Here is a 22,722-nt window from a genome sequence, read left to right on the forward strand (position 1 = left end):
AGAGTCTTGTGAAATGCCAAATACCAAGTCTGTGCCTGTATTGGCAAATCTAAAATGGATATATACGTAGGGTAATACATAGGTAATAAGGTGCCATTTTGGACACGGTCATGGCCCTTTAAAAGCGCTGCTTGGTCAATCCGACGTCTGCATTGGCCGTACAGCATTTACTGTGATACGGCCTCTGCAGAAGTCAGGACATTCATACTTCTTGCGCTTCGCGGAGCAGCACAGCGCTTGTGAAGGAAGTTGTCAAGGAAATGAAATTGTGTTTATATTGGATCTTCCACCCTCACCTACCGTCAACCAGTCATGTCAATATGGAGCTATACGGAGCCCTCCACATTGTTCCAAAATTTTTAGAGGGGAACGTCGATGTGGTACGGAGCTCAATTTGACCTCAGCGTGCCTCCTAAGGCGCCGCGATTGCGTCACACCATCCATGTGGAACCTCCTGACGTAGACAGACACGCAGACCCACACTTACTAATCATTATCTTCTCCTTTCTCTCCTGTCAGGTCCACTAGAGACTCGTCCTGTTTCACCATTGTCCTCAACAACCTGCGTGTTTTCCTCATCTTTGATTGGCTCCAGCTGGTTCGGGACTTTCTGCGCATGCCCACTGAGAAGGGGGCAGATGGCGCGCCTCGCCAGCGCTGGCCCAGCGGCAACAGTGACACAGAGACCACAGGTGCCGTTATGCCCAAGACAGTCAAGAGCGGCGTGGTCACCAAGAGGTCCACTGTGCCCGTCATGCAGGATCGGTACCTGGAAGTTAAGGTCAACGTGACAGGTGAGGAGCTACAGCAGGCAGACTCCCCTGCTGTAAGTCTCTGTTGTACAATAGAGATTCAGATATTGGCAAGCACAGATATCATTTGAATTGTCTCTCATAGTCGTGATGTTTCTTATGCTGCATTGTCACCACTAGTTAATGACTGTAATCTCAATAATAAACATAATGATAATACATAAAATACATGTTTTGTCCAAGGTACTGAGTTTGTGGTGGTTGAGGACTCGTCTTGTCTGGACACCAATGCCGTCATTCTGAAGGGCACTACTGTACTCACCTACAAACCCCGTCTGCTGGACAGACCATTCTCTGGTAGCCTGGCCGGCATCGAGGTGACTGACCACTACTTTCACAACTATGTCCTGAAACCACTGGACTACTAACTCAATACAGAGCCCTATGTCAGTTTGAGTTAGACCCATATTCAAATTGACACAAACTATATTCCATAGAGTTAGAGGGTACAGAAGCTGTCACAGAGGTGATCATGTCAAAGATAGGGGGTGCGCCCTCTTTCCAACTCTTACGCTCTACACATGTTGGTGTCGTCCTGTCCAGGTGTTCTCCTGTCGGCTTGGCAGTGAGCAGGAGACAGCCCTGTCCATCATCGACCCTGTCAACGTGCAGGTGGAGCTGTGTGGCAGTCCCACCTACCAGAGCAGCTCTGGCCTGCTAGACGCCTTCAACATGGCAGACTTCCCGCCTCTACTGGAGGTCAGGGTTCAGTCAGGGGTGGGGATGGAGGGGTAATGTTCAGTAGGTACCAAATGGGAGAACACATTTGCTGAAAATCCATTGAAAGCACCTGTTTTTATTCTGTTTCGACACATTTTGTACTGTTTCATGCCTACTTACTGAACATAACCCGGGTTTATTGGAGAGAAAAAAAACTATTTTGTGATTAGAACACTTTTTGTGATCGTGCAAAAGGTCAATGGGTCTCTGTTGTCCTCACAGATCCAGTTCCCTGCTTTGGACATCCGGCTTTCTTACAACGACGTTCAGCTCTTCTTGGCTATCGCCAAATCCATCCCCACCTCCAGCTCTCCCGGGCCCAGCGACACTGCCGAAGGCACCCAGGCCCTTGAAGTACCATCCACAGCCAACCAGGACCCCTCCAGCTCCCAGAAAGACAACTTCAGGCACAAGACCGAGGCCCTGCTAGGTATGTCACCTCAGAGGCCTACAGGGGTGTAGTTGACTTATATTGGGGAATAGGGTTTGCGTAGCTATTATGTTAGAATAGTCATGTTAGCGTTTATTTATCTTTACCACTGGCTCTGTTATTGTTCCTGACCCATGAGTGTTGACCTCACAAGCTGTAATAACTCCGGTATAATAATAAAAGATACGCAGCACAGCTTGTTACCATAACCCTGGTATGAGGTGATATGTTTTGTCTTCAGAGGGCCAGCTGACTCGGTTACAGGATCTAGGCTTCAGGAAGGAGGACTGCAAACGAGCCCTGATCCACAGCAAAGGTGAGGAGGCTCTAGCTACAATTCTCTTCAATGCCACATCTCCTCTCACTAGGAATGGAATGTGGCCACGCTTTTCATACACGGTATGGACTTGCCCACCTTGTCTGTCCCCTCCCAGGCCAACTGGACCAGGCTGCCACATGGCTGCTGGAGAATGCAGAGACCATGGTGGGTCAGGCCCGGGGCAGAGCAGACCCGGACTCGGCCAGCCACTCGTCGCACCCTTTGTCCGGGGTGGAGGTCAAGGCGGAGAGCGTGTGTATCTGCTTCATCGACGACTGTCTGGACTGTGACGTCCCGCTGGCCGAGTTCACTTTCTCACGTCAGTTTGAGCGCCTTGCCCTTCATATATGTGGAAGGAAATCCCCTTTTCATGTCATTTCCACTGTGTGTTTTGGGAGTTTGGATGAAAGCAACAAACAGAAGCTGGAACATTCACCTTTCTGAAAACTTGTTCTATAGCTACTTAATATTCAGATACCGTGCATACTGATAGTGTGTGTAATATAATGTTAGTGGTACGTACTATAGTCAGTGTTAATACTATAACGGAACAATGTAATGTCATCTGAGCGCTCATTCTCCTTTTAACTCCCGTGGCAGGGCTGTATGTGCTGCAGCGGATTGGCTCGACCCAGGAGGGCAACGGCAGCTTCACTTTGTCAGGGGACTACTACAACAGAGAACTGTCAGGTGAGCTGCTGGAGATGAACGTCCGGGGCCAGTCAGTCACAACGTTTAGCTGTAACCCAGAGCCAAATGATCCTGTAATGATCTGAACCGCTGTTCCATTGTATGTTTCTCTCTGTTCCTATCCATATCTCTGTGTTCATGTTTACGTGTGTGTCAGGTTGGGAGCCCTTCATCGAGCCCTGGCCCTGTTTCCTGACTTGGCAGCAGCAGGCTGCAGGGCGCCTCCACCCCCCACGCCTCAAGATGGGTATCCGTGCCAAGCAGAGACTGGATGTCAACATCACCTCTGTTCTCCTGGGTATGACCTGCACTGCCCACTATTTCGACACGGGATGCATTTGACCCTATTCCCTACGTCGTGCACTACTTTTGACTGGGTCCCACAGGTCTCTGGTCTAAAGTAATGCGCTATGTAGTGAAAGGGTGCCTTTTTGGATGTGTCTTTGACTTCTTTAACTAAAGGGTATTTAGAGCTGTTTAAAAGAGCCCAGAAATGTTCCATATGTACAAAAAGCTTATTTCTCTCAAATGTTGTGCACACATTTGTTTTCGTCTCTGTTAGTGAGCATTTTCCTTTGCCAAGACAATCCATCCACCTGACAGGTGTGGCATATCAAGAAACTGATTAAACAGCATGATCATTCATTACACAGGTGCACCTTGTGCTGGGGACAATAAAAGGCCACTAAAATGTGCAATTTTGTCACACAACACAATGCCACAAATGTCTCAAGTTTTGAGGGAGCGTGCAATTGGGATGCTGATTGCAGGAATGTTCACCAGAGCTGTTGCCAGAGAATTGAATGTTCATTTCTCTATCATAAGCTGCCTACAATGTAATTTTAGAGAATTTGGCAGTATGTCTAACTGGCCTCAGACCACGTGTGACCACACCAGCCCAGAACCTCCACATCTGGCTTCTTCACCTGCGGGATTGTCTGAGACCAGCCACCAGGACAGCTGATGCACAGCGAAGACTTTCTGCACAAACTCTCAGGGAATCTCATCTGTGTGCTCAGCGTCTGACCAGGGTCTTAACCTGACTGCAGTTTGGCGTCATATCTGACTTCCCCTTGGATGGACACTGGCATGCTGGAGAAGTGATGAATCCCGGTTTCAACTGTACCGGGCAGATGGCCGTATGGGACAACATTCCACAGGCCACTATCAACAGCCTGATCAACTCTGCGAAAGAGATGTGTCGTGCTGCATGAGGCAAATGGTGGTCACACCAGATACTGAATGGTTTTCTGATTCACACCCCTACTTTTTTGTTGTTGTGACCAACATGCATATCTGTATTCCAATATGAAGCGTAACTCAGTAAAATCTTTTCAATTGTTGCATGTAGCGTTTATATTTTTGTTCAGTGTATTTAAGCCAGAGACAGTGGTCTGTAATGGTGGCCTTGTATGGATTTGAGTGTCCTCCTCACCTTGCTACCACCCTCTCCTGGCCACACAGAGCAGTACAGCCTCACCAAGAGCTCCTGGCTGGCTGACTACTGCAAGGAAGAGGAGCAGCAGCCTCCCCAGGCCTCGGCAGCCCTATCCTGGATGGGTTCCTCAGTGGACCCCCCCTGTTTCGGACAGAGTGAGTACTGTTTCCCCTAAGTTTACACTCTCTCTCACTCACACACACACACACACACACACACACACATCATTCACACAGCTGACATACTCTATAACATCTGTACAGTTACATATGAAACCACATACTGGTATGCACACATACGCGTGTCACTTGTTATGGGCTAGAAATTTTCACAGTAGAAAAAAGTAGGGCCCTCAATTGCTCCAGCACATATCAAACACTAATGAGTAGTGACGACAATCTTAACACTTTAAATATGTGTTGGAGTATTTGATTGTGTGGTTCCCACTTTATTCTGTAATAATGTTTAGGTAGTACCAGAATATCTTTGCTACTGTATCACATGTCATTATGTGCAGATTAAGATTACACTGATTGAGAGGGACTTTTTGACAACGCAAAAAACTTTACACAGATGCTTTGGAAGCGTGCCTGAATAATCGCTGCCTTCGCATGGTTATTGCACAATTGGAGAGTTTGAAGAAAATGTTGCCACAAGTGTTGGGAATGTATGTCCACTAACATGAACACAGTTCCTTTGCCTTGTCAAATGGTGTATTAAGAGTTAAGACTCACTCCATGTTTCTATCAAAACATTTGAACTCTTTACTTGAACCCTCCGCCCTAGGCCTAGATAAGTCTATCGTGTCTAAATTATGCTAACTAGTTGTAAAGACTGTTATGACAGTGTTGTACTGTAGGCCTTAGGGTGGATAGGTTTCAAGTCAAAGTTAGATTTCTGTTAGGATTTTATTGAGCTCAGATCCAGGTCTATTGATTGGTGGTATGACCCCATAATATAAAATAAAACACACTTGGTCATGGTGGGTAAAAAATATAAATCCTCCCATCCTGACCTTTGTCCTCTCTTCTGACCCCTTGCATGTCTCTCTCCTCTCTGTGGTAACTGTCTCTCTCTGCTGTCAGGTGTCCCTCTTGCCCACCTTAGAACTAGGAGCACAGCCAGCTTGACTTGCCTTGAGCAGCAGATTCTCTCCAGAGGTACAGTCTAAAGACCATAGATCAGATAGGCAGCAGTTGGCCTCCACCAAGGAAATAGAATTACTAGAATGGGAATCATTAAGTAGAATGGGTGGACCGGTGGTCAGAAGCGGTACTTGTAATTCTATTTCTATGGTCTCCAAACCATGGGGTCATCATCGCTATCCTTACTTAAGTGCAACGTTAATGCAAAGGGACTCAATTGGTAGAGCATGGCGCTTGCAATGCCAGGGTTGTGGGTTTGAGTCCCACGGGGGTACCAGTACGAAATAAAATAAAACTATGGAAATGCATACACTTGCTCTACTGTAAGTCGCTCTGGATAAAAGCATCTGCTAAAATACTAAAATGGAAATGTAGAGTGTTTTGTGTAACACGAGTGTTTCACTATCTTGTAACAATATTGGCAAATTTGTCCAAAGTTAAACTAATGTCAGTATAATCGCTGCTTCAGAGATAGTATTTAATTGATCCATAATCCAACAGTGATTTTAGGAAACCAATAGCTTGGATGCTAACGATGCACTTTTAAGTAGGATTTACCGATGAAGGTGACGCCCCCCCCCATGTTAGAACAGAGCCATTGTGTCTCGTCCCAGAGTCATGTTAGATTGTTAGCATATTCTCAGTGTCACGCTTTCCTTTGTGTACTCTCTCTCTCTCACGTTGTTTCACCTCCCCCATTCAATGTCAATCTATAGAAATCCAATCCATTGTGATTATTGTTTACTATTATTATTTACCTCTGAGTAACCAAGCTTAACAGAGCATGCTCTGTCAATGTGAACCGTTGCTGTATCTCATCTGTGCATCCTCCTCCCATCTTTTGGATATTATAGGTGAATGCACCAATTTGTAAGTCACTCTGGATAAGAGCGTCTGCTAAATGACTTAAATGTAAATGTAAATGTTTTATCTGAATGAACATCGTTGTGGTAGGTATGGTCATGTTGTTAGCCTACCACCGTGGAACAATCTGTATAACACATGATTGAAAACTGACATTCGGAAATCCATGCTGACATTTGGAATGGATTAATGATGTTGTGCATTAACTTTGGAAGCATCCAATAAATGGCATGTTGATGTGGATATCTGCATTTCATTTTTAAAAAGCCATTGTTTTTGTCATTGTTTTATATCATTTCAAATGCAATAGACGGAAATTCCAAAACATTCCATGAAAAATATGTTTTATATTTCAGAGAGCCCAATGTATTCTTTAATATATTGAATGTATTTTTTAAGTAACTGTGAGGAAAGTGGTTGACAGTTTGAAGTTAGTTATTGGCCAGTTCCTTAGTAAAGAATACCTCTCATGTCTTTGACTGTCCTTGCCTGCTTCATAGCCGACGTGAAGCTGTCCAAGCGGAGGCAGCCGTTTGTACCCTACGCCCTGCGCAATCACACGGGATGTACCATGTGGTTCGCCACCCTCACCACCACCCCTACAAGGTCAGTGGAGTAGAGTCTTCCCCTTGATAATGTCATATTGCTGAGTCTACCTTTAAAAATGTGCAGCCTAGGCATTCTGCATTTTATTGTTGCGCCTTCCTGAATCATTGCATGTTGGTAACCAGAGTGCTCCATTTGCCCACAGGGTGGCGCTGTCTCACAGTGGCAGTGCAGACTCCATATCCCACGTGCACGGCCCAGGCACGGATGACACCCACAATGTCAGCCAGTGGCGAGAGGTGCTGCCCGGAGAGGAGATTCCCTTTGAATTTGAAGCTCGAGAGAAACTCAGGCATAGGTATGGTTTCTGACGCGTCACCATTATTTTCGTATAGGGATTAAGACCTAAAAGGAAGAACAAAAAAGTTCAAGGACAAGAGTGAATAAGACTTTAGACTGGTGATCACACACCGATTCATAATTCATAGCTATGAATGCCAATCTGGGGAACTAACTACCTTGCACTGACTATAATTCCTCCGGATAAGAGCGTCTGCTAAATGATTAAAATGTAAAAACCAATACAAACTGAGATGTGTGTATTCTGAACTGTTGGTTATTGTGTTTCTCTGCAGACACACTCATGAGCTGAAGCTACATCAGCTGTTGGTGCGTGTGGGGGGCTGGGAGCAGGTCAAACCCGTGTCCGTGGACAAAGTGGGCGTGTTCTTCCGCTACGCCGCCCCTGACCGCAACAACCCCTCTAACACAGTGAGTCTTCAGATCAGAGGTCAAGAGCGGTTGTCTTACTTGGCTATTAATAAACTACAGCTGTATAGTTTCCTCCAAAACTGCTCTCACATGTTACCTATATGTCGTTAGCGTTATGCTGCTTTGTGCTTATTGTTTGTGATATTTCTTTACATTTTCTAGGTGGGCAGCCCTGTCAGCAGGACCAACATCATACACCCTCATGTCTATGTAGGTGTGCTTTCAATCACACTTCTATAAGCCAGTACTTTCCCCTTTTATTCCCTTTTAGGATGTGTCTGTGGTGCTAGGCTCTGATGTGTCTGTGGTGCTAGGCTCTGATGTGTCTGGTGCTAGGCTCTGATGTGTCTGTGGTGCTAGGCTCTGATGTGTCTGTGGTGCTAGGCTCTGATGTGTCTGTGGTGCTAGGCTCTGATGTGTCTGTGGTGCTAGGCTCTGATGTGTCTGTGGTGCTAGGCTCTGATGTGTCTGTGGTTGTAGTTCTCAGCTCTACCACCGGTGCGCGTGGTCTTCTCTATCACCATGGAGGGTAGTGCCCGGAAGGTGATCACAGTCCGTTCAGCCCTCATGGTCAAGAACCGCCTGGAAGTCCCCATGGAGGTGCGGCTGGACAGCCCCTCAGCACCAGACAGTGAGTCACCCCAAAGATACATCATGGTTCACCCTCACACTGGGAAATACACAACAGGTGGCGCCATTTCCCATGCAAAAAAAACACTGAACAGTGAAAAGAATTGACATGAAGATTAGACTATTTATTGGTTAAAGAAGGAATATAAGTATCTCAAACTGTTTGTTCAGAGCCTGTGGTGCTGCCGCCCATCCTGCCCGGTGAGGCCCTGGCGGTGCCCCTCCACCTGACGTCGTGGCGGCTGCAGGCGCGGCCCAAAGGCCTGGGCCTGTTCTTCTGCAAGGTGCCCATCCATTGGACCAGCGTGGAGAGACCCGGCGAGGTCAAGAGCAGCAAGAGGGAGTGCCAGTCGGCCGACTTTGAGGACCACCTCAAACGGAGCTTCAGGTAAATTCCAGTTCAGTACACACAGTCTGAGTCGGCTCAGTCCAGAAATAAATCCAACCAATCATACCAAATCATGTATTTATTTCTAGTGTAACCCCTCCCTGGTGTTTAGAATTTGTCTCCCAAGTTTACACTACTTGTTTAAGCCACAAGCGCATGCTATTGGCATATCAGCCCTCAGGCTAAATGTAGAATATTCTTTATTTTCTTACATGGGATACATTCTCATTTACTCTCTTCCTCTCCCATCCCGCCTCTTCTCTCCTGCCCTCTGTTAGGTTCTGCGTGGTGATCAAGAAAGAGAACTACCCGGACCAGCAGCCTGCCAAGACCGTATCGGGTTCTGGCAGCTCCAAGCAGATCTACTGGCAGCCAGGCCACACCATCTACCTGCTGCCCACGCTGGTGCTGGCCAACCTGCTGCCCTGCGACCTCAACTACTACATCAAGGGCACGTCCATTAAGGGCTCCCTGAAGCCGGGCAAGGAGGCTGTGCTGCATGCTGCAGACACCTCCCAGAACATGGAGCTAGGTCAGAGTCCCACCGCTGCCATTGTCATCTAATCACCTCTCCACCTATTAAGAATCTCAATGTTCATGACCTGGAATGAATACTATATCATAGCCATGTAATGCCATGGTCCTGGACTTTTTGTGGGCCAAGCCTCAGAGGCTAAAACACAGGTGTAAAACACTAAGGACTGGTGTAAAACCCCATAGTGGAAATGCACAATTGATGTAATGATAATATACAGTGCGTTCTGAATGTTTTCAGACCCCTTGACCTTTTCCATATTTTGTTACATTACAGCCTTATTCTAAAATGGATTAAATAGTTTTTTTCCCTCATCAATCTATACACAATACCCCATAATGGCAAAGCAAAAACCACGTTTTTAGGCATTTTTGCGAATTTAGAACGGAAATAGCACATTTACATAAGTATTCAGACCCTTTACTCAGTACTTTGTTGAAGCACCTTTGGCAGTGATTACAGCCTCGAGTCTTCTTGGGTATGACGCTACAATCTTGGCACTCCTGTATTTGGGGAGTTTCTTCCGTTTTTCTCTGCAGATCCTCTGTCAGGTTACATTTACATTTACGTCATTTAGCAGACGCTCTTATCCAGAGCGACTTGAGTGTCACTGCACAGCTATTTTCAGGTCTCTCCAGAGATGTTTGATCGAGTTCAAGTCTAGGCTCTAGCTGGGCGACTCAAGGACATTGAGACTTGTCCCGAAGCCACTCCTGCGTTATCTTGGCTGTGTGCTTAGGGTTGTTGTCCTGTTGGAACGTGAACCGTCACCCCAGTCTGTGGTCCTGAGCGCTCTGGAGCAGGTTTTCATCAAGGATCTCTCTGTACTTTGCTCCGTTCATCTTTCCCTCAACCCTGACTAGTCTCCCAGTCCCTGCCGCTGAAAAACATCGCCACAGCATGATGCTGCCACCACCATGCTTCACCGTAGGGATGGTGCCAGGTTTTCTCCAGACGTGACGCATGGCATTCAGGCCAAAGAGTTCAATCTTGGTTTCATCAGACCAGAGAATCTTGTTTCTCATGGTCTGAGAGTCTTTAGGTGCCTTTTGGCTTCCGTCTGGCCACTCTACCATAAAAGCCTGATTGGTGGAGTGCAGCAGAGATGGTTGGCCTTCTGGAAGGTTCTCCCATCTCTACAGAGGAACTCTAGAGCTCTGTCAGTGACCATCGGGTTCTTGGTCACCACCCTGACCAAGGCCCTTCTCCCCTGATTGCTCAGTTTGGCTGGGCGGCCAGCTCTAGGAAGAGTCTTGATGAGGATTTGTTTTTATTTAATCCATTTTAGAATAAGGCTGTAACAAAATCTGGAAAACATCAAGGGGTCTGAATACTTTCCATAGGCACTGTATCTAGTATGTGTAGTGCCTTGAAAAGCATTCACCCCCTTGTTGACTTTTAAAATGTTGTTGCCTACAGCCTGAAATCACACATTAGACTTTTTCATTGAACTGTACAGCCTACTCCACACTTTTTCACCCTGACCATGTCTGTGCCCCCCTCCTCCCACTAGGGGTGCTGCTAGAGAACTTCTCTGTGTGTAAGGAGCTGCTGATTCCCCCTGGTACCCAGAACTATGTGGTGCGCATGCGGCTGTATGATGCCAACAAGCGCCTGCTCTGTCTCACGATACGCATCATCCTGCGGGCGCAGGGGGCGCTCAAGATCCTCATCTCAGCACCCTACTGGCTCATCAACAAGACCGGTGCTTACTCTATCCCCCCTCATAAGCAGAACACACACACATATATACAGACACACACACACACAGTGAATATAATTAAAATAAGTATTGACCTTTTGACAGTTCTGACCGTTTTCTTCCCCTCAGGTCTGCCGTTGATCTTCCGTCAGGACAATGGGAAGACGGATGCAGGCGGTCAGTTTGAGGAGCACGAGTTAGCCAGGAGTCTTAGCCCCTTGCTCTTCTGTTACACTGACAAGGAGCAGCCAGCCATGTGAGTGTGCTGTAGGGCCTGGTTCCACTTCTGATTCTAGACACTATCCCTTTTATTGTTCACATGTATAAAAGGAGCAGTGTTGCACAGTTTAGTAATACTACCATAAAACCATCATTTGAACAAATGTTCAATATACAATTATTTCAGTAGTGGTGATGTCTAAAAGCACTTTGCGTTTGCGGTGAGGAAAACATGTTACTGCACAGTGTAGCTGAATATATAAAGTAGATCCAGTTTTCTCAAGGGAGATCCTCTCCAGTGGCTGCACTGCGAGTTCTGTCCAAAATGTGCATTTCTGTGTATATGTTTGCATCATCTGTCTGTGGAGAGACATTGCAGAAGGATGGTAGACTATATATTGACAGACAACACATTAGCAGCTAGAAATCAAACTATAAACTAGTTAGCTAATTTGTTAACTATTAGCTATTTAACCATGTATTAATTCACATCCTAAAAAACAACTAAGTTGAGCTTCCACCATGTTGCTTCCACAATTCCGGTTCTCTTATCTCTCCATTTTTCTCAGGTGCACTATGCGGATAGGGAAAGGGATCCATCCGGACGGGGTTCCTGGTTGGTGCCAGGGCTTTTCCCTGGACGGTGGGAGTGGAGTGAGGGCGGTGAAGGTCATCCAGCATGGGAATAGACCTGGACTCATCTACAACATAGGCAAGTAGCCTAACAACAACTGCAAGTAGCCTAACAACAACTGCAAGTAGCCTAACAACAACACCTCGCTAATGGTTAGCCTTGGGCATCGGTGCCCATTTGTTGCCCTTGTCTATTATATAGCCTGTCGCAGCCCTGAAATATGCTGTTTTGTGTTTTCACACAGGCATCAACGTTCGTAAAGGCAAGGGCCGCTACAGAGACACCCACATCGTGACCTTTGCCCCTCGGTACCTGCTGGACAACCGCTCCACCCACAAACTGGCCTTCTCCCAGAGGGAGTTTGCCAGGGGCAAGGTGAGTGACTGACAGTGCAAAGACAGGAATTAGACACATCCAAATGGACAAAACAAAGCAATGAAAAGAAAGCAGATGTCTGCTGTTTTAGGACTCAAACCTGATGTTTATTGGAGCTAGTCATACAGCAGCAATGCTTCATGATAAGGACCATGTCAACAAGCCTTATTGTTGTTGTTTGGCTCCAGGGAACGGTGAACCCAGAGGGCTACATCTCCACCCTGCCGGGTTCCAGCGTGGTCTTCCACTGGCCCAGGAATGACTACGACCAGCTTCTGTGTGTGCGCCTCATGGACACCCAAAACTGCACCTGGTCCGGAGGCTTCGAGGTCAACAAGCCCAAGTCCTTCCATGTCAACATGAGGTAAAAGACTATAGGACTATCTGAGAAAACGGCTATACTGTCATACATACAAAATGGTGCTCATTGTGAAAATACAGTAAGAACAAATCCCTGGCACCATAGCTGCTTTAAAAATGCAATATCTAACTTTAATATTACAATATTTTTGGTTATGGAAAATATATTTCACAGTGGTTTAGATTAGGGATGCAGGGATATGACATTTTTGATACCGATATCTGATATTTTCCTTGCCAAAAAACCTGATCCTGATAACCAATATTTAACATTTTTGCGGCCTTTAAAGAATTCTAGTACAGTTAAATAGTTGAAACACACACTGACCAAAAAAGTTATGTTGTTGGCATTTTACGTATGTCCCCATTACCAGTAAAACATAATCAAAACCTATTTCTTTCACTTACTTAAAATGCTGTTTTGTTGTTCATTCTCAACCAGGATTTCATCATACATGTCAAGCAGTGAAGTTTCAGCTCTGTCTGTCCGTGGCCTCTTCCTCAGTGCACACTGTCACTGTGTCCGTTTACATCTTGTCCAGCTCTGTCTGTAACATTTCACGTAAACCTGTTTCTTGTCTGCATCAAGGTAGTGGTCCGTGTACCTAGCATCGAGCATGGTGGCGACACCGTAAAGAGGCTCAGAGAGAATGCCACCGAATCGCTTGTTCACAGCCTCTAGTAGAGTACTTTTCCAAGTTAACCCAACGGTCTGTGTGGACAGTTTTGTTGAGCAGGCGTTTCAATGCCATGACAGAGGGTATCACGTCTGCTGCAGACACAGTTGATGAGCTTATTTCCCGAGTCAGTTGTTCAAATGGAGCTAGGAGTGTTCATGTTCTCAAATGCCATTGAAATGGCAGCAGCGGTATGAAAACCAGCACATTCTTGAGCATGCAATACGGCTTTCCTCAGTGCGAAATCCTCGTGGACCCACTGTGCTGTCAGACTCATAATGCTCATGGGGCTGACATCGCTGGTCCAAATGTCAGTCGTGAAGCTAATAGCAGTGATGCCCATAGCAAGTAGCTCATTAATGTAAGTTTCAACAATACTGTGTAACTCCGGTAGGGCAACATCTGAAAAATAGCGTCTACTTGGTAGCGTGTACCAGTGCTCGACCAGTCGGCGAAAGCCAACATCATCCACAACAGAGAACGGTTGTCAAGGGCAATGAATTCCATTATCTTGGAGTTAATGGATTTCGCCTTTTTGAGTTGTCTCACTGAAATGTTCTTACTCTTTCAAATGACTCCTTGGCTTGTTGACTGCTCGATCCACACAGCAGACATTGTGGGCTAGGTTAGGAATGCTGTGTTGCACGTGTAGCACTATTTTTTTTTTGTTGCTCTTGTTCTGTGTAGCTCTGTATTTTTCGTGGCGTCATTACGTCATCTACCTACGTTATATATCTATGCACGTCAGCTTTGACATCGGTTTTGCACAACGGCGTTAAACTAGACATCGAGCCGATTTTGGCATTTTTAGCTAATACCGTCAGATTCCGATATGCTTACCGATTTATATCGTGCATCCTTAGTTTAGATTGCATAATGACTCTTTACACTATACTTGCTTGTTTTGTCACATAAATTGAAATTAGGCAAGCTATTAGAATTTCAGCAACCGGGAAATGGCGCAGCGATTTTTCTGCACAGTGCACTTTTAATATTCATAAATGATTAAACACTTACACCTGAGTTTCAGGTGTAAGACCACAGAGATATCCAACTTTATAATGCCATACCCAACTCATTATAATGGTTAAGTATTACAGAAAATGCCTCTACTGTAGTTGTGCTGTGTTGTTTCTATGACAGAGACACACTGGGCAACTGTTTCTTCCTGCGAGCTGAGATCACACTGAAGGGAGCCACCTATCAGATCTGCTTCAGCGACACCGACCAACTACCACCGCCGTTCCGCATCGACAACATCTCGGAGGTACAGTACTGGAGATGTCTGCAGGGGTGAACTCTCATATCACAGTTTCTCTCAGCGCCATAGATGTAGATACAGAGATTGGGAAACGAACAATGTTGGAGCCAAACAGTCAAATAAAACATTGGAGTTTACATTGTAACTGGCATGCTGTTATTGATGAATTTTGTGTGCCAAAATGGCACCCATAATCTTATTGAGATTCTAAGTCTCAAACTGAGTTTGTTTACTGCAGGTGCCCATCCAATTCTGGCAGCACGGGGTGGCAGACATCCGGCTTCACACGGAGGTGAAGGCGGGATCAGTGCTGGACTTTGCTTGTGACGAGCCCACCCTGCCCCCCTACCTCACCCTCATCGTGAAGGGTGCCGGCTCGTCCGAGGTCACCGCTGATATGAACTTCTTCCGGGAGTACAACAAACTCTACTACGAGAACTTCATCTACATCGCTGCCACATACACTTTTTCTCAGTGAGTATGAGAGAGACTGAGGATGGACAGGCATACTTCAGAACCAGGGTCAGGTGCATTTGGTACCAAACAGACGAAAACAGACAAATAGGAAGGGACTACTTGGACTTGTGCAATACAAATCCCATGTTTTAGTTTCCCAGTATGCTCTAATGAAACCAGACATAAACGCTGATTCATGTTGTTGTGTTTCTACAGGGATGCAGGGAAGAGGCCGGTGGGGAAAAAACGGGTGGTGGCAGGTGCTGAACTGGTGCTGGATGTGGAGACCAAGACCCAGAGAGTCGTCCTCAAGAAAAAGGTACAACCATTATATCAAATACACCTTAAAACGTAGCAGTGTTTATGCTTCAAATGTCATCTACTTCACCCATTTTGTATGACTGGGACAGAACTCTCCATTGGGTTTCATAGAACTTTCAGTAGTGAAGTGATCACTTGAAACCCATGAATAAAAAGGCTTTAAGACAGTTTACAGACAATTTTTCCAACTCCAAAATAACAATATTCCAAACTTGTTCCTGTTACCTCAGGAGCCGGGGAAGCGTTCCCAGCTGTGGCGGATGACGGGAACAGGAATGCTCTGTCACGAAGGCTCCTCCCCTCCACAGAGCAAGCCTGCTCAGCCACGCCCCCTGGACTCCTCCCTGGTGCTGGACATCGCAGGGTTGGCAGCGGTCACCGACAATCAGTCAGTCACTGCTTCCCTGACTCAAAACCATTCTTATGTGTGGTTTCATCTTTTTAGTATATGCCTGTATCTACACTGAACAAAAATACAGTATAAACGCAACATGTAAAGTGTGAGCTGAAATGTTCCATACGCACAAAAGGCTTATATGTCTCAAATTTTGTGCACACATTTGTTTACATTAGGCATGCACCGATATTACATTTTTGCCCGATACCGATATTTTCCTTGACTCAGCATGCTCATGGGGCTGACATCGCTGGTCCAAATTGCAGTCGTGAAGCTAATAGCAGGGACGCCCATAGCAAGTAGCTCACGGATGTGCGTTTCAACAATACTGTGTAACAACGGTAGGGCAACATCTGAGCTCGAGGTGCTCGACCAGTCAGCGAAAGCCAACATCATCCACGACAGAACGGTTGATTGTCAAGGGCAGTGAATGCCATTATCTTGGCATTAATGGATTTCGCCTTTCAGTTGTCTCGCTGAAATGTTCTTACTCTTTCAAATGACTGCTCGACTTGAACTTGTTTAGTTGTTGGAAGTGTGTGCTTAGTATTTTTCTGCTTTTGTTCTGTGTAGCGCTGTGCTTTTCATGGCTTCATTACGTCATCTACCTACGTTATATAGGTATGCACGTCAGCTTTGACATCGGTATATTGAGCATCCCTAGTTTACATCCCTGAGCATTTCTCCTTTGCCAAGACAATTCATCCACCTGACAGGTGTGGCATATCAAGAAGCTGATTAAACAGCATGATCATTACACAGGTGTGCCACTCTAAAATGTGCAGTTTTGTCACACAACACAATGTCACAGATATCTCAAGTTTTGAGGGAACGTGCAATTGGCATGCTGACTGCAGGAATGTCCACCGGAGCTGTTGCCAGAGAATTGAATGTGCATTTCTCTAACATAAGGCGCCGCCAACGTTGTTTTAAAGAATTTGGCAGTATGTCCAACCGGCCTCACAACTGCAGAGCATGTGCATGGCGTTGTGTGGGCGAGCGGTTTGCTGATGTCAACGTTGTGAACAGAATGCCCCATGGTGGCTGTTGGGTTATGGTATGGGCAGGCATAAGCTACGGACAACGAACACAATTATATTTGATTTTTGGCAGTTTGAATGCACAGAGATACCGTGATGACATCCTGAGGCCCATTGTCGTGCCATTCATCTGTTGTCATCACCTCATATTTCAGCATGATAATGCACGGCCCCATGTCGCATGCATCTGCACACAATTCCTGGAAGCTGAAAATGTCCCAGTTCTTCCATGGCCTGCACACTCACCAGACATGTCACCCATTGAGCATGTTTGGGATGCTCTGGATCGATGTGTACGACACCGTGTTCCAGTTCCCGCCAATATCCAGCAACTTCGCACAGCCATTGAAGAGGAGTGGGACAACACAGGCCATAATCAACAGCCTAATCAACTCTATGCGAAGGAGATGTGTTGCGCTGCATGAGGCAAATGGTGGTTATACCAGATACTGACTGCTTTTCTGATCCACGCCTAGGCCTGTTGAGGTGATTGTATTACAGCCACACTGGCGGTCACGAATCATGAAGGTAGTCAAATTCCACATGACTGTTTAGTCACAGTAATTAGGCTTCTCCAAGCGCTGATGCTCCTGCTGGTCGTTAGTAGCCTACCAAACTGCCTGCTACTCAGCACTCTATTGTCCCTCTATCACTCTGACATCATTGCAAATGTAATCGAAAATCTTATCAAACACTTCATCAGAGCCCATGAGCTCATGTTGCGCAACATTTCTATAGGCTATGCAATTGCATGAGAAAATGGAGTGATGGCCTCTGAGAGGAGGATCCCACCAGCTTTCTGTAGGCTAGGCCTACTATATTTATTGATTTATTGATTTATTTCCTAATATTAAGCACATTGCTTATATTTACAACAGGAGTATAGCCTACCTGGCTGGCATGAAAATGAACCACAGGAAAAGCGTTTTCCATTTGCTATTTAAGTGCATACTGTAGATGACGTGTTTTGATAATGGTGTTTTCCTGCTAATGGAACATTTGCTTTTATAGCCTACTGCCATGTGTGCATTGCTAAGCTTATAATGTGAAGAAATAGACTAATAGTTTATCAACATTTTAATCTAAACGTTCTGATCTGTTGTGTCAGCCACATTGCGTAAAAAGTTTTTTTAGATGCTAGCGGCTGTATTAATTTGGGATCTATTGCATCCCATATCTGTCCCAGACTATGTTTGGAATATTTATTTCTTGCATAGAATAGGTTGACTTTTTTATTATGGGGGATAGTAGATTGACATAGGCTTGTGCTTTTCATTCGGCCTACTCATCTTGTTGGCTGACGAAAAGTAATGTGGACAGTTCTTCCAATATCTTCAATATGCACCTTGGAATTGGATAAGGACGCATGCAGTTGCGTCCCCGATCTGTCTGTCTTCACTTGTAGCCTGTGAGAAAGACCCGATCACGTGATGGATAGACATGTGAGGGAGATGCTTCCGAGCATGCAGCACTAGGGGAGAAGGGCACAACGGCCACTGGCCACAAAAGGAATGGATTTTTTTAGGAGCGCTCAATTGTATTTTTCATGCTATAAAATAATGCCACGGAAATCTAAGCAAAACTTGTCTGCTAAATGAACTATTGTAGCTCACAGCTATTTGGTATAGCCGGATCAGGACCTAACATGAGGACAACTCAGAGTATGCTGTTCTGTTCTTCTGAAATGGACTACATTTTCTTCATATCATGTTTCATTAGACCTGTCTAAAATAGGTAATGGATTTATTGTGATGGTGTAGGCTATATCACATGGATTTATTAGACTTTTAAAATGTAAATGTTCCAAAGGTCTACATCAGTGGCTTCTAGGCTATGTGTGTTTTATGTTAATTAACGGTCAATTACCGTAAGACCGACTGTTATTTGCTTGTCAATCACCGGCTGACAATTTTGTGACCCCCACAGCCCTATCCACGCCCCTACCTTTTTTTTCTGTGACCAACAGATGCCTATCTGTATTCCCAGTCATGTAAAATCCATAGATTAGGGCCTAATGAATTTATTTCAATTTACTGATTTCCTTATATGAACTGTAACTCAGTAAAATCTTAGAAATTGTTGCACAATTTTTTTTCTGTTCATATTTACCTGTATCTGACATCATTGTCCTCTCTCCCTCCCCTTTCCCCTAGCTATGAGCCCTTGATGCTGAGAAGGCCAGACCCGCGGCGCAGCACCACCCAGACATGGCACTTCTCATCAGGCATGCTGACCTGTGGCCTGCCCCGGCTGGTGGTACAGGTGGGTAGTTCCCACAGAACGCCTCTTACTAACTGCTGATCAAACATACTTTTGCTGGTACACTTTATTTTAGCTGTCCATATCAAATTCTTATCTGATTATAATTGCAGAATTAATTAGGTTTTGGTATCTAATCTTGCATTGTTAAACACTTAATAGGATTTTTCAGAGATTAAGTAACACTTAATTTACAGGTGAATGTGTTGAAATGTGTAATAAGTACTTCATAATGCTATTGAATAAGGTTCTTATGATTAGAGTACATTGTCAAAAGTGTCTATGTGACCTACGAAGCTTAGAAACACTTAGCTAGTATATTAGGCCTATACTGTATGTAGACATCTAAAACAAAGTTCATCAAACATTGTTTCCAATCCGAATATAGCTACATTTTTATTTAATGTGCCCCTCTGTGTTGACCTCTGACCCTACCCCTCAGGCGAACGGTGGTGTGGAGGGGCTGTTTGACGGGGCAGAGGTGGTGCTGGGGCCGGCTGCAGGCCTGCTGGAGCTGGGCCCAGAGCAGCAGTTCATCAACCAGAAGATGAGGCCTGGCTCTGGGGTGCTGTCTGTCCAAGTCCTGCCGGACGGACCCACACGAGTGCTGCAGGTTAGTTTTGGGTGTATTTGGATATATAGTACCAGACAAAGGTTTGGGGACACCTACTCATTCAAGGGTTTTTCTTTATTTTTACTATTGTCTACATAGGATAGTAGTGAAGACATCAAAACTATGAAATAACACATATGGAACCATTTAGTAACTAAAATATATTTTATATTTGAGTTTCTTCAAAGTAGCCACCCTTTGCCTTGATGACAGCTTTGCACACTCTTGGCATTCTCTCAACCAGCTTCATGAGGTGGTCACCTGCATCAATGTTTGATTATCTAGCTCTTGTATGGAATTCAGTTCTGACCCTGTACAGTTGACTTTGTCGTTTCAATACTTTCATGTTGGTTCCATGTCTGCCGGTAATTACAGTATCCTGACTGGCTGTATGTAATGCTGTTGTTACTGTAGATCAGTGACTTCAACCAGCGGCGAATGAACCGGACGTCCCCAAGCACAGAGGAGGACCAGAACAAAGACAACATTCAGAAGAAGAAGCCAGAGCAGGAACTGGAGGTACACTTACTAACCATTTAAATGTGTATAAAAATATATTTCCTCTTCCTACCCATAGCAAAGACCTTTAAGTCCCTCAAGGATTTTTTGTGATCATTGCCGGACTAAATGCTTCATTTTGCCATGGCAATAATGACATTTTGCATCGCAATTTGTAATAATTTTATCAAATTTGTCATAAATGCACTGATGAGGGAAAAGATTTATTGACTTGTTGCTTTGTTTAATTATTTTATGTGGAAATATTGCGATTATTTGATTGTTTTATGCAGTAATAGTGCAGTGATTGGTGAAATTTGCAAGCCCTTGCATAACATGCGAGAAATTTTGCTAAATCATTGTAGGATTCTCACATAAGGCTAACCTATCATGACCACCATTCTGTCTGTCTCTCCGTCTGTCCGTCTTGTCTGATGGTCAGGTGTTGGTGAACTTGGAGGAAGGCGTGGGTCTCTCCCTGGTTAACAAGCTGCCAGAGGAGCTGGTGTTCACTACGTTGTCGGGTATAGACGTCCACTTCACTCGCACCGCTGCCAACGAGGTGCTGGAGCTGAGCATCCAGAACATCCAGGTAACCCCTCCTAAACCATTCATATTCTTAACCCCTTTAGTGCACCTTTTAACTATCAACTGAGGAGTTTGATTTGTAGTTGTTCCTACATGTATTGATTGCGTCTTTCGCTCTTTTTCTCCCTCTCCTCCACCAGGTGGATAATCAGCTCCTGGGCACCACTCAGCCGGTGATGCTCTGTGTTTCCCCAGGCTCCAGTAGTGAGAGCAGCATCGTGGACACTGGCGCCGCCCTACAGATCAACTCTGTTAAGGTCCCCAGCAACCTCATTCTCACCGACCTCTTCAAGGTAAGGCCTGACTGCCAAGTTCACTTCACAGCACCTCAGGCATGGCCCGACTCAATCAGGGTCTTATTCATTAGGCAGGAAATTGAAGGAAACAAATTGAAACAGGGAGTGACTACCATGTCTTGTCCAATAAGAAATGCTAGATTTTTACATTTTTGTAATGTGTGCCCCAATGAATACGACCCATGTGAACGATCACTTACACTTGCTAGCAAATTCAAACTAGTTTCCGTTTGCCATACAGTAAGCATTAGCTAACGGTCTACAAAGGAGGCAAGTTCATGAGTGTTTCTAAACTGAATGACTGTTAAGGCTGAGATGTTGTAATACTGAGGTCATGACGAAGTGTTTTCTGCGCAGCATCTCATGGTGACAGCGAGGCGCTTCACTGTCATCATCGAGGAGAAACTCCTGCTGAAGCTGCTCAGCTTCTTTGGTTACGGCCACACAGAGGCAGGTGGGTAGACCCCTGGTTCCTGAACGGACATCTTGACAGGTTTTTGGACTGTACGAGAGGCATTCTATATATAGTCATTTATAAGCGGACCGTGTATAAGTGACTATAGACATCATTGTATAATACATGTATAAGGCCTGTTGACCATGATGATCAACACTATTATATGATTTATCAGACAGTTTGTTAGTTAGTACCATTTATGAAGAACAGGTGGTGTGTCTGTCTGCTGTGTGTGTATCTTGTATTTGGGATGGTCAGTGTTGATTGTCTGTCTTATATTTCCAGAACTGGAGAGGTTGGATGAGAGTCTGTATGAGAAGGCCAGTGATGACCAGGGAGCTCCCAAGCGCTACTACTTTGAGAACCTGAAGATCAGCCTCCCTCAGGTCAAGCTGAGTGTGTTCACCTCTCACAAGCTCCCGCCTGACCTCAAGGTAAAAGGTTACTAAATTCAGTACAAAGAAATTATACAGAGCCGCACCGGGATATTCTTACAGAGAAGCATAGCGTGCTTTCTGCATTCATATGTCTGCCTTTGCCTGTTGGTTTTCTCTTTGACTTAATTGGTCGGCATTATAAGACAAACAAATGTACATGATTCTCCACGTACCTAGAATGTTGTTGATCCACCCAGACAATTTTCTTGTGCTTGTTCTAAAAGTGCTCTGTGCTCTCTGCAGGCCCTCAAGGGAACCCTGGGTATCCCGCTGATACGGTTCGAGGATGCAGTGATCAACATGTACCCCTTCACCCGGGTCCACCCTTACGAGACGCAGGAGATCATCATCAACGACATCCTCAAGCACTTCAGAGAGGTGAGGGGAAAATGAACAGACAGACTTTCACTGGAGGTGATATGTAATGGCATATTCCAAAATGATGCATATGGCTTTAGCATTCAATAAGCAGCTAAAGGTGGCAATCTGTTGTAACTTTCAATTTTGGTGATACATATTATCCCGGCAGACCTCAACCAGTTACTCAGACACCAAGCAGATGTCCTTTTACATAGAACAAGACTAAATTATTATGTAAATGGTGCATGACCTACTCATTTACTCACTTTGAAACTTAAGAGCAACGAGCAGTTTGCGAACATAGCTTCAATTAAATGACCTAATGGGAACACTATTACAGATCCAACTGAAATGAATAATACATTTCAGACATTTTATTCCAATTTGTACTGCTCAGATGTGACCTACAATCACTTTCTAAAACCTTAACATCTCCCACGCCTTTCCTTGGATGCCTGTCACTCATTAGATGCCCTTATAACAC

The 22,722-nt window shown here is 45.1% G+C and overlaps 1 protein-coding gene across 4 annotated transcripts in view; it reads left to right on the top strand.

The window, feature by feature from the left end:
- vps13d (vacuolar protein sorting 13 homolog D) overlaps nucleotides 1–22,722 on the top strand; it is a 62,230-nt gene that overhangs the window by 17,653 nt on the left and 21,855 nt on the right. For 2 of the 4 annotated variants that reach the window (XM_029723388.1, XM_029723389.1), the window contains exons 26-59: nucleotides 520–794; nucleotides 996–1,129; nucleotides 1,356–1,511; nucleotides 1,755–1,962; nucleotides 2,204–2,278; nucleotides 2,397–2,600; nucleotides 2,882–2,971; nucleotides 3,129–3,269; nucleotides 4,436–4,564; nucleotides 5,495–5,569; nucleotides 6,919–7,024; nucleotides 7,170–7,322; nucleotides 7,600–7,735; nucleotides 7,898–7,945; nucleotides 8,216–8,366; nucleotides 8,537–8,753; nucleotides 9,032–9,285; nucleotides 10,802–10,993; nucleotides 11,120–11,246; nucleotides 11,779–11,921; nucleotides 12,088–12,218; nucleotides 12,407–12,582; nucleotides 14,399–14,522; nucleotides 14,755–14,990; nucleotides 15,189–15,291; nucleotides 15,524–15,681; nucleotides 18,884–18,992; nucleotides 19,432–19,602; nucleotides 20,017–20,121; nucleotides 20,543–20,692; nucleotides 20,829–20,981; nucleotides 21,342–21,438; nucleotides 21,727–21,875; nucleotides 22,122–22,256. In XM_029723388.1, coding sequence (XP_029579248.1) covers nucleotides 520–794; nucleotides 996–1,129; nucleotides 1,356–1,511; nucleotides 1,755–1,962; nucleotides 2,204–2,278; nucleotides 2,397–2,600; nucleotides 2,882–2,971; nucleotides 3,129–3,269; nucleotides 4,436–4,564; nucleotides 5,495–5,569; nucleotides 6,919–7,024; nucleotides 7,170–7,322; nucleotides 7,600–7,735; nucleotides 7,898–7,945; nucleotides 8,216–8,366; nucleotides 8,537–8,753; nucleotides 9,032–9,285; nucleotides 10,802–10,993; nucleotides 11,120–11,246; nucleotides 11,779–11,921; nucleotides 12,088–12,218; nucleotides 12,407–12,582; nucleotides 14,399–14,522; nucleotides 14,755–14,990; nucleotides 15,189–15,291; nucleotides 15,524–15,681; nucleotides 18,884–18,992; nucleotides 19,432–19,602; nucleotides 20,017–20,121; nucleotides 20,543–20,692; nucleotides 20,829–20,981; nucleotides 21,342–21,438; nucleotides 21,727–21,875; nucleotides 22,122–22,256 — 5,011 coding nt within the window. The remainder of the gene's footprint in view (nucleotides 1–519; nucleotides 795–995; nucleotides 1,130–1,355; nucleotides 1,512–1,754; nucleotides 1,963–2,203; nucleotides 2,279–2,396; nucleotides 2,601–2,881; nucleotides 2,972–3,128; nucleotides 3,270–4,435; nucleotides 4,565–5,494; nucleotides 5,570–6,918; nucleotides 7,025–7,169; nucleotides 7,323–7,599; nucleotides 7,736–7,897; nucleotides 7,946–8,215; nucleotides 8,367–8,536; nucleotides 8,754–9,031; nucleotides 9,286–10,801; nucleotides 10,994–11,119; nucleotides 11,247–11,778; nucleotides 11,922–12,087; nucleotides 12,219–12,406; nucleotides 12,583–14,398; nucleotides 14,523–14,754; nucleotides 14,991–15,188; nucleotides 15,292–15,523; nucleotides 15,682–18,883; nucleotides 18,993–19,431; nucleotides 19,603–20,016; nucleotides 20,122–20,542; nucleotides 20,693–20,828; nucleotides 20,982–21,341; nucleotides 21,439–21,726; nucleotides 21,876–22,121; nucleotides 22,257–22,722) is intronic. The other 2 variants (XM_029723390.1, XM_029723391.1) reach the window with 2 other exon arrangements.

The sequence above is a fragment of the Salmo trutta genome, chromosome 30, assembly GCF_901001165.1.
Source record: "Salmo trutta chromosome 30, fSalTru1.1, whole genome shotgun sequence".
Classification (NCBI taxonomy): Eukaryota; Metazoa; Chordata; class Actinopteri; order Salmoniformes; family Salmonidae; genus Salmo; species Salmo trutta.